Below are 12047 nucleotides of genomic sequence, written 5' to 3' on the forward strand. Positions count from 1 at the left end.
AGTCAGGTTACATGACACAAAACAGACGTTTTTGCAATATGTAATTTTATTTGCAACTTCCAAAGGATGAAAGTTTAAAAAAAAAAAAACAAAAAACCTTTCATTTGTTCATTCAGTGACTGGCTCTATGGTGCCAAATTCAGGCTTGTCTCCTAACACCCAGACGAGGAATGACCACTACACCTAACGTAGCTCTGATGTGGATGACAGGAAGGGTTCAAAAAGAAGAAAGATGAATTCTAGCCTTTTAGAAACACGTATTGAAATAGTTCTATTTATTTACGATAAAATTATCATTAAATGATATGATGACTGAATTCATTTCAAAATGATCTGAGGTCGGTGAGAATGCCTGTGTGGACAGCGATGAACTGGACCGGCCACGGGCTGGTAGCTGTTGAAGCTGATGATGGACCCATGGGGCTTCACTGCATTATTTTCTTAGTTTTATATAAGCTTGATCTTTTCCATAATCAGAGTTGTTTTTAGTGACTCTCACAACGCAGAAGCATAACCTGAAAGGGCATCCATGAGTGTTTCCACCCGTCCAGTTGAACCAGCAAAGTCTATTTTTCCTCTTCACGATCGCAAAGCACTCTGACATACTTGCCATCACAGAATGGGGGGCAACTGGGACTTTCTCTTTTTGACTTTTTTTTGTCTTTTATTAACTTCGAGCATCACAGCTTTACTCATGTCTGACCGTCCTGCACCTGACATACTGCTGGGTATGTGCTACGTAGTCACATTTGTGTTTGTGTTTGTGACTGGAAAAATCTATCAGGCCTATGTTCGTCTGGGAACACCCCTTTACAAGAATGTTCCCTCTAGAACAGAACTGCTTCGGACACAACCGCTATCACCGACTGTTGGGCCAACTCTGTGTCCAGCCTGCGCTAAACCCGATGTGCTCTGTCGGGATTCCTCACGACAGTCTTACGAGGTAGGTATGTAACATCACAGCAATTTCTTATTGGAGAACACTGAAGCCGAAAAAAGTCAAGTAACGTACATCCCAAAATACAGTCCTAACGTGTAAAGCCCAGCTAAACCAACTTCTAGAGGACTCTGATTTTCTAGATGTCTTTCTAACTTGTATTCAAATGCGATACCACCCATGGGATCGACGTGAGCGAAACTCCTCTCCATCCAGCCAACTCTCAGCAACGCCTAGATGCAGGACGTCTCTGCAGCTCATGTGGAGAACATACCGTCCACTCGCCGGCGATGTGAGATCGTCTGACAGGTCTTCACGCGTGTGCAAACACGGAGGAGAGCTGGCAGGCATGTGGGGGACACGGGTGTGTCCTCACACACCGCAAAGGCTCTCAGGTTCTGGCTGAAGGACTGGAAAGGCCTTGAGTGACTTCTTCTCTCACGTGAATCTGTCTTCCTAGGGACAGATTCACATCAATCTTTGCTCTGCAGCGGGGCTCTTTGTGCAGGAAGACAGGAGGAAGGCTCAGGCAGAGCTGAGGGAGGCCAAAAATGGCGGGAAATATGGACGAAACCGGCTAAGAAGAGCACAACCGGCGAGGTGAGCACAGCCCTTAGGCCTAACGGGCTCTTCCCTCACTCGGAGATCTGGGCCTCGCAGGTAAACGTGACAGGCAGGCAGATTTCAACTTAGCACCCGAAGATATTTCCCCAGGGCTGTCCAAGCGCCAAGACCAGGCTCTGCAAACGAACCGGTGAGCAGGCTCATGGACTCTTCATGCCGAAGGGGCTCGGGCTCTGGACCCGACAGTCAACGAGATGGCGGTGGCAGCAGCGCACGTTGACTGAGCACTTAAACTCTAACGCCAGGCACTGTGTTCAGCACTTTCTCCATGAATTATCTCATTTGTTCCTTGAACAGCCTCGGAGGCAGGATCATTTATCCCAATTTTACTAATGCAGAAATTGCTCAGGACTACGTGGATTCACAGCACAGCTGTTTTTTCCTGCTGGTAACCGCTGTGCTCCCTTCCAAATCCGAAATCCTGCTCCCTGTTCAGAAGTCATCAACCATGTACCCCAGACAGAATGTTTTAACAAGTATTTAGAATGTTCATCGTCCCCACTTTCTGTTCTTTTGAGTCAGAGAAAAGAGTCGGCATTCTGTTCTCCTGCCATCCAAACTTTAAATTAATGAAGCAGACTTAGGAAAGTCAAAAATTCAACGCATACAACAATAAAGATCATTGTACTAACCTTTCAGCTGATTCTTTTAGGCTCTGAGTTGCTCATAAGGAAAAATGTGAATTTTTAAAACTGTCGAAGATATTTAGAGGAAAAGACAAAGAAAGGGGAAAAGGAAGTGGGAGAGGAACGTTTATACATTACTCTAAAGGTAGGTTGATTTGGGGAGAAGCTCCTTCCATTTCTGCAGAACACAAGAGGCAAAATGCCTACTGCCTGCCTGACCAAAGCATTTAATGTTAAGTCCAAACATAAAACCTTGAACTATTCTTACTACACACAGCATTCCAATCCACTATCAATAATTAATTTGAGAACATGAATCGGTAACAATGTAAATGGTATAATTCTTTCAGTGAGACCCAGTGTCAGCAAAAGTGGAAGAGTATCAAATTAATCCCGCCTTAGGGAACAAGAAAGTTCTACACAATCACAGTTTGTATATTCACAAGTAAGAGATATTTCTGTCATAGCATATTGGCCTCCAAAGAAAAGTACCAACAACAATATTCCCGAGACTTTTTTAAAGCCAGACACTTGAAATAAACTGGGTACTGAAATGAACTATAATGCTCCATTTTCATACCTGTTTAATCTTCGACAAGAATAAAATGTTCTGTTGTATAGTTACCAAGTCAACACTTTATGATATAATCAAACAGCCTAACACAGCATCTGCAGAAAGACGGAGAAAGACCCTGCTTCCAAGGGGAAGGGCAACTTTTCCTGCTAGAGTCTAGTCCTTTTCCCATGACCTATTTCCTTCTGATCCTTCTGAGTATGATCAGATACATTCTGTCTTAGTGGATGAGGTCATGACAGATTGGCATGGCATACAAGAATACCATAGCAAACATTTAGCACATTATTACAGCTTTTGTGGGAATACAACGTTCCTTGGTGAGAAGGCCATTACAAACATTATGACTCTTAAAAATGTGATAGTTCTGTGAACTACAATTCCTTTTCTATGAATTAATGTAAGAAACAAATCAGACCACTGTGAAGATGTATAAGAATACTCTTATACTTGACATTACTTAGAATATCTAAAACTCAGAAATAATCCATCACTGAAAGAATGTTCAAATAAATTAGAGTACTATCATGTAAGAGAATACAGAAAAAAAAAATACATCTCTACTGACATGCAAAGATGACCACAATACACCACTCCCTGAAAAAAGCAGGTTGTAAAAATGAATGAAAAGCGTGACTTTATTTTTTGTGGACATAAATACTGCCCACAGATAAAAGACCAAGAAAGAAAGACTATAGAATATTAACACTGCCTTTTCTCAAAGAATCAAGATAACAAGTAATTTTAGTTCTTCTTTAACTGTTCTGCATAGTAAAGTTTTTTTATAACAAGTGCAAACTGTCTTTTATAATAACATACTATTGAAACAATAATATTCATTCCATTTGTTTGAAAATCACAGTAATGCCAGGACATTTTTGGTGGGGGGAGGGGGCAGCAAATAGGAAGACAATTCTTGCTTTCTTGGAAGCCCAATGCAGCAGCAACTAAACATAGGGGACGTGTCTGCCCACATAATTCCCAAACATAGTTATGTGCGTTACAGTAATTCCAATGAAACGCTTACATACTTTTCTGAAGTTCCTCCAGTTTTTTAACAGCTTCATCTCGTTCTTGCCTAATTTTGTCACACTGAAAGGAGACGAGACACAAATGTTAAATTTGTTTCACAAGTTTGCGAAGGCAAGAAAGAGCAAACCTATCAACAGTAGCAGTTTTATGAAAACAAAAATTAAAAATCCTTAAAAAGCATTAACTGTCACATGGTACTTAGGCTACTCAACCGGCATGGCCTTGCACCACCTGTATCTGGCCACTTGCCTTGGACCTTCCAAGACAATGAGTCATCTCACTGCTCATTATCTCCTCAGGAACAGACCAATTTAACATCCTTGCATTCAAATTACTCATTCTTTAAGAGAATATATGTGCCTCTTTTTGCCTTTTATGGTCTTCCCTCCTCCCAGTGTTTTCAGTAAGTAGGCATTTCGGTAATACAGTGAACACCCCATGCACCCGCAGGTCAGATTCCCTGAAACCGGGTAGCGGCGAACTCCCCAAAACGATCCAGAACACTGGTGCACAGCCAGAAGTGACCCCGACTTGAAGAGAAACTGCTGTCGTGCACCCCTTGAAATCCTCAGTTAAGGGGAAAATACCCTCCTATCCTTAGAATTCCAAAGAGAAGGTGGCAAATTAAAATGAGAAAAGATAAAATATTCCACAATAAGCATATATTATTACCATAAACTACTTTTGAGTTTTAAAAGGAAGGAGGACTCACTGAAAACTAGGAGGAGGGAATACCATAAAAGGCAAAAATAACTACTAAAGCATGAGGACCTTTCTGGGTATCTGGTACAGAAGCAAGTATCCAATATTTTAAAATGCCCTCGAGGTATGAATGAATTTTATAAAAACTTCATGTTCATTATGAGGACTGATTCAACTTACTATGAATTTCACAAAGCAGGTTAAGTATAAAACATTTTAGAAAGATTTTCATCAAAAATGTCTATGACTTTAAGAAATGATTTTTAACTATAAAGGCAGTAATTAAAATCTGAATTTTTCTGAAAATACTATAATACTATAACAAGAGAGTCATGTAAGTAAAACACAACTTAATATATTTTTTAAGATTTTATTTATTTATTTGAGAGAGTAAGAGAGAGCATGAGCCAGGGAGAGGGGGAGAGGGCAGAAGGAGAAGCAGACTCCCTGAAGAGCAGGGAGCCCAACATGGGACTCAATCCTGCGACTCCAGGATCATGACCTGAGCAAAAGGCAGACGCTTAACCGACTGAGCCACCCAGGCGCCCCAGTAAAACACAACTTTAAATGTTATTTTAGTCCTACTGTGCCATATAAATATATTAGGATTTCATGCCTTTGGATATTTATTATTTCAAATTTCAACAGCTAAAAAATTATGATGCCACTGATAATTTGGAAAGCCCAAATTAAGACAGTGAGATAGTCTCATCTAAGACTGGCAAAAACTGAAAAAGTTTGCTATCAGTTGAGGACTGTCACATACAGTAACACGTGGAAGCTGGTAGAAGTGTCAACAGACGTAACTAGTTTAGAAATAAACCATCAAAGCTGAAAGTGCACACATCCTATGACTCAGCAATTCTACTACTGGTTTTTGTTTTTGTTTTTAAGTTTTAAGTACTCTCTATACCCAGCGTGGGTATAAACTCACCACCCCCAAGATCAAGGGTCGCATGTTCTTCTGACTGAGCTAGCCGGGCACCCCTGCAATTCCATTTCGAGATTCTATTACTGGAATCTCTAGTAACATTCTACAGATACGTTCGGCATAAATCATGGTATATTCATGCAGCATGCCAGAGAACCACAACTCGATGATCGTAAGCTGCTCGTGTCAACCTACACCTCAAAAGCCACAACGGTGAGTAAAGGAATCGGAGAATCCATGTCAATATATACCTTAAGCAAATAAAATCACTTGATAGACTTGGGCTGTAAATGTATATTTCATGATATATATGGCATACATAAAAATATAAAAACTCAAAATAGAAGGATACATACAAAATTTATCACAGGCACTCTCTCTCAAAATACAGGGAAAGGGCAAGGGCCCAGGGCTGGGTGACACCGAAGATCTTCACTTTTATCTGTAGCATTTTTTTAAGTTAAAAAAAAATAACAGTTAATTCTTTATTCTAAGATGTTATTTATTTGGGAGAGAGGGACAGCGCTCAAGAGAGTGGGTGGAGGGGCAGAGGGAGAGAGAGACTCTCAAGCAGATCCCCTGCTGGGCATGGAGCCTGACGTGGGGCACTGTCCCATGACCCGAAGATCATGACCTGAGCCGAAACCAAGTCAGACGCTTAACTGACTGAGCCCCGCAGCTGCCCCAGAATGACAGTTAGTTCTGTCAGTTACATATTTGTTGTTATTCTCTGCCCTTCTTTGGGCTTTAGAATATTTTTTTAATTTAAAAAAATTAAGTCAACTGCTCAGTCTTCCCCTTCAACGTCTCAAGAACTGAAACTTGAAAAAGCCTATCTCCATCCATGTGGGTAAACCCATTCCCGCAAAAGAACATGGAACAAGTCCTAACGCTACATGAGCAAGGCTGTTTACCAGCTCCTGACTTGGACCCTCCGCAGGAACGTCAGGCTGGACTATTTCCTTAAGGAGGATGCATATTCTTTCATCAAGGTTTTCTCAAGGAATCTCTCCTCTGCCAAAAAAGTAATGCTGTCTAATACAGTTTCTAGGTCCAAGTTAACAGATAAACTATCTTGATTGATTTCTGGTGTTTAAAATTCTAAACACTAGAGTTCTGGATTCTCAAATAAGCTTGTGGAGATCCTTCCCCGACCAGAGAGTAGAACCCTTAATTTTACGAGATTCTGGTCAGCAGTTTCAGGAATGTTCCTGTTTCCTAGAGTCTGTCTGCACACCCACCTCCAACAAGGCAGTTTTGTCTAAAGCACAAAAAGAAACATAATTTCTGACTAGACTTGCACTCCTGGGGCATGACTGCCAAATGAAATGTATCTGCTGTTTTACTCTCAAATTAACTTTGTGGATCTTCATTTCTGAAGGTGTACGATGCCCTCGGAAAAGCTGTATCACCTCTGGTCTGGTGCTTGGGAGCGCTGCCCCTGACTTAATACTGCTTGGATTCTTGCCCGGACCTCTCAAAGCTCCACCTGAATGTACCAGAGCTTAACTTAATTCTTACTTAAATCAAAAGCCAGAGTTTTCACTGACACTTTGCCTGACCACAGCATCGAACAGGAGGGCACGCTCCCTCCGCATGCGTGAAAAGGCCCGCCGGCTGACACCACACACGGCCCCTCACGCAGTGCCCCCTCGGGGGTCACGGACACCACGTGGCAATTGTCGGGAGGCTCACATCAGCCTCCCAGAAGCAAAGCCTTATGCCCGCGCTCTCTCCTGCTAAGGCCCAGGTGGACGGGCTCTCGTGAAGGACAGGTCCCCACATCGCAGTCCTGTTCCATCATGCCAGTAACTGGTTCCCATCACCAGCCGTACATTTGTACAGGAACCCACAGACGGCACCAGAGAATGCAGAAGCCGCTATCCAACCCCAGCTGTATTCTCCCGGGGGTCCTCATGGTGCTTTGCTTTCTATTTTCTGCAACCACATTATGATAAAACTGGCAGCCACAGAATTTACCATCTGCTATGGATGCTGAAAGGGGTGTGTGTTGAAGGGGGCGGGGGAATCTATGCATACGGCAAAGGCAGCTGACTTATTCCCAAACCACAGCTGAACAAAATATGAAGGACGTACTCGTTTACTAAACAGAAATCCAGACATCCGCTTATTTCATCATTTTAGGTGAACCCAGCAAAGTATCTTGCGACCTTCCTCTCATTCAACAGATACAGGGAAGTCAGCAAGGATTCTGGGCTTCTAGGGGAGAGCGCGACGTCTCCGCATCCTGCAGAAACCCCTCACCCACCCGGCCCCTTCCTCTACCCTGCCCACGCAGCTGCAGCATTTGTGGAAACTGCCTCTTTTTGTGTGAGAATTGCTCAGGAAGACTTTGCAATAGCAACAGATGTGAGGGCCCACATCACTGAATTAGGATGCCCAGCGACTCTCTAGAGAGCCTGCGGCCAGGGTGGAACCCGGCAGCTTAAGCGCTCGTTGCTTTCCACTAGCTGGATAACACGGGGTCTCTTCTAGACTCCATGGGGGCTCTTTGTGAAGTGGGGGATCCACCAGAGGTTGGCCTCACCAGTTTCGAATTATCAGAGGCCCTGGTCTCCTGGTCTCCGCATGAGAAGCCCGGACCTATCTGTTCTCAGAGCCTCACCCAGGCAGATACCTGGCTTCCCGAACTCAACCAGCATCTCAAAGCACCGGCGGAGTGACCTGCAGGTGGTCTCCGTGTGCACCGGCAGGACTCCCTTCCTTCCCCATCACACAGCCACTACTGTGCAGACAAAAGTGTCCGCTTCGCAGTCTCAGCAGACAGACAGAGCCTGTAGGTACTAACACTTCTTTATATGCTGCTGTGTGTGTAGCATACACAAGGAAAAGCCCCGTACTCGGAATCGTGTCTTGCCCCCACGAACGGGAACGTCCGTTTTGATCTCCGTGGTGCACGGATGCAGCGAGGGTTGCCAGCCTAGGGAAAGGCCAGTTTGGGGCCCATGACGTGCACACATGTGCCGCATACACACACCATCAACAAAGCAGACGATGTGCACAAGGCAAGGACCTTCGCTGAGGGAGTCTACTGTAATCACTAAATGCCTCAGTTTCCTTCCTCGGAGCCCTGAACCACCTAGTGACATAGCACCCACATGTGCCAGGCACTGTGCTAACGCTGGGGCGGGGGGATCCTGGGGAAACTAACAGCCAGAGCGCTCGCAACTATGCTCACGACCTACCAAGAAGAATCAACCACGAAGCAAGCAACTGATAAGAACACCGGCTTGAAGGGGGCCGGGCTGTACCACAGGGACATGTCGCAGAGGCTCTCGCCCCAGACCCGAAATGGTCTCCGCCCACCACCATTTCTACTGCTTTTTCCTGAAGTTCACTCCCTTTGCGTCCGGTTACAACGTTTAAAAACGTCAACATGCACAGCATCGGAATTGCACACAGTTATCTATTTTAGGGTCTTTGGTGATGCTGTCAGAGGACCCAAAAAATCATTTTTTTTAAGATTTTATTTATTTATTTGACAAAGAGAGATCACAAGTAGGCAGAGAGGCAGGCAGAGAGAGAGGAGGAAGTAGGCTCCCCGCTGAGCAGAGAGCCCAATGCGGGGCTCGATCCCAGAACCCTGAGATCATGACCTGAGCCGAAGGCAGAGGTTTAACCCACTGAGCCACCCAGGCGCCCCCCAACAAAATCATTTTTAATAATGCCAGACAATCCCACAGTTCCACCTATGGAAGGTCGGCTAGACCTCAACTGTGCCTGTCCTTAAAGAACACAATAAAAGAAACCATTCCCACTTAGATGGAATTCCTTTCACTCTCTTTCTCTTTGGTGGTGTTCTTTCTTCCAATTCAAAGTTCTTTCCCTCCAATTTTCAGTAGCTGCCCCCTGAAGCTGTCTTGCAGCATTCTCCAAATTCTAGGTATTGTGTGTTAGATGGAAACACATGTCATCAGAACAGAGATCCTTGCTCTTTGTTTCTGGATAGATTGCTGTTAATAAGAGACTCATTTTCACTTTCAAACTGCTAAGTAATTACTTTTTCTCTGGCACGACCACTTGCCACTCTGTTCTAAAGAAACTGCATGTATGTGGATGTATTATGCATGAACGCTTAGCATAATGGATGCATATCTTGCTCTTTAAAGTGGCTTCTTTACTGATTTTTTTTTAAATAAAATACTTTGGGACCTTCACCTCTGAAACTGACACAAGAGAAAGAAATTCTGACAATAGACAAGGGGAGCCAAGATGCAAACAGTATCATATATCTTGCTTCTTGAAACGTAAGTCTTGGAAAGTGTCTGCCTCGTTCCCTTTCATTCATTGTTCCTGGCAAGCTGACAGACCCGCCTGATGTACTGTTGCAGTAGCTTATCCAGACGACTTCTAATCAGCCACTTAAACATGTATTCATTTCAAAACTCAATCTCAAGACATAATATTAAATATAAATACTGTGTAAAGGCAGATATTCTTCTATTATACACATTCCCTTCTTTTTAGGCATGCTCCACACCCACCCCTACCACCCTGAGAAACGTGAAAGCTATTCCATTAAAAGCTCAGTGAGGCTTTGCCCCCATATAGGAAAAAGCCCCACACAATTATGACAAAGATCCTGAATGAGTCAGAAGGGGAATGCCCTTCCATTGTAGGAGCATGACTAACCTCTGAATGTGGGAGACTGCTTCACAGGCAAACAATCACATTTTCTTTGGTTGATTCCAAAGTATATCGTCTTCTATTTTTCCATACATCAAAAAACATTTTTGGAAGTCTTGTTGACTTCAATGTGCTAGCCTTTCTTACTTTTTAACATACTGCTGATAATGTCACTTAGAAACTAGCCAAAAATAATAGAAAGTAGCACCCTTTCCATAAACTCCCCTGACCCTGACATTAAAAAAAAAATAACTGAACTTTTTACATTACCATCCAACCCTATACAACTTTCTCATACCCTACCTACTATTTTGATGATAACTGATTAATAAAAGGTGATAAATACAAGGAAATAAACAGATGTTTTATTACAAAGAAGTAAACTATTCTGCTTGAGAAAGGGTTGGAGAAGACTTTTAAAAGGGGGGGGGCATTTGAGCCAAGCATTAAGAGCTAATAATAATTTGTCACACGGTCTTGGATAGGATCTTTATCTTTTTGTCCCTTTCCCATCCCACCCCCAAACTGCAGACGTTCACTTAAACAGCACAATTTATCATTTGTCCATGTGGCTGTACCCCTCATGAGAGTGGTTTTACTCAAGAGGGGGACCTTTATGTATCTTTCTTAATACTCCAGTACTCAGAAGGCATTCAACAGTCATCCCTTCAAAAAAGCTTTCCTTACAAACTCAAACAGACTTTGGTTCCATCCTCAAAGACAATGAGAAAAAACACAAAATGATCAACATTACATTTTTCTTAAAAAGGGATAACTGCAAAGGAAAAGATCAATGACACACCGGCCCAACCTTCCAAGTCTACTCTTCCCCTGCACACCTACATCGGAATCTGCATGCACACAGGCTCACACATGTGACGTTTCTGACACCAGACGGATTTGATATTTAACTTTCAGTTTTTAAGTACAAACCTACAGATGGTCAAGACAAGTGATCCAGAGAAGTCCTGAGTCTGATAATTTGCTATGGAAAATTCATGAGCTAACAACAATGAACGAAGATTAACACCAAGACTTTGGTGGAAAAAGTCAATCAGCTCCATGAGTTTACTGGCTTTAAAAAGAACATTTGTGGTCAGAAGACCTGTGTACGAAACTTGACTCTGTTAAGCCCTGAGGTTCTGTTCTCTGTGCACTGGAGCTGACACGGGACTGCTTGGGGCATCAGACGAGGAACATAATTGAGTATGTGTGTGCCCCATGGCAGCTTCTTTATAAATACAGACCCTTAAGCATAAACTCACGTCCTACCACTTGTCTCCCCATAGGAGGTTCCAAACAGAGCATCAAAAGCTCTTATCCAAAGAAATCAAACCCTTTGTCTCTTCTCATTGATCAGTTTCATCATCTAGCAACAAAGATAGACTTCACGAGGACATGTAGAAGGGAGAGATAACTTGCAGTGAATTTACTCTGGTCCCTTCCACTCATGCAAAACTCCCCCAGATCAAATTAACCATGGCAAAAGGACTTCCACCTTAGATTTCTCTCCCTGACTAATTCTAAACTCCCCTACGAGGGAAGGATGGCCATGCGTATTTGCGGGTATGACCTGGGCAAAGCTCCCTCAGCCAGGAACAAGAAAGTGCTTTGCCAGAGAAAATGGTGTTCTCCATTTACCACCTCCAGAACTAAAGCTGCTTTTTCTCATTCTATGCTGCATAAAAGGCTTTTATTATATGCTTCCAACTTTTATAATGCAGCCCTCTTTTTTGGGGGAAAAATCTGCAATAATAAGCCCGTTAGTCCTTTAACAGAAGATAAACAGAACAGAGTGAACTTAAAACCACTCTATTTTGTTTTACCCAACCGCAGCATTCCATACCGCATTCATTTCTTTTCTTCCCATTTCTGTTAATAGTTATTTTTTAAATAATTAGCACATAAGAAGGTCAATAATGCATACAGATGTTACAAAAGTATTAGGCCATGTAGAGAAACATGCAAATAGTT

At 43.0% G+C, this 12047-nt stretch overlaps 1 protein-coding gene across 2 annotated transcripts in view; it reads right to left on the reverse strand.

The window, feature by feature from the left end:
- Positions 1–12047, reverse strand: part of SHTN1 (shootin 1) — a 96627-nt gene that overhangs the window by 67779 nt on the left and 16801 nt on the right. For both annotated transcript variants that reach the window (XM_044240604.1, XM_044240605.1), the window contains exon 3: positions 3793–3853. In XM_044240604.1, coding sequence (XP_044096539.1) covers positions 3793–3853 — 61 coding nt within the window. The remainder of the gene's footprint in view (positions 1–3792; positions 3854–12047) is intronic.

Source organism: Neovison vison, chromosome 2 (genome assembly GCF_020171115.1).
Source record: "Neovison vison isolate M4711 chromosome 2, ASM_NN_V1, whole genome shotgun sequence".
In the NCBI taxonomy this organism is placed as follows: domain Eukaryota; kingdom Metazoa; phylum Chordata; class Mammalia; order Carnivora; family Mustelidae; genus Neogale; species Neogale vison.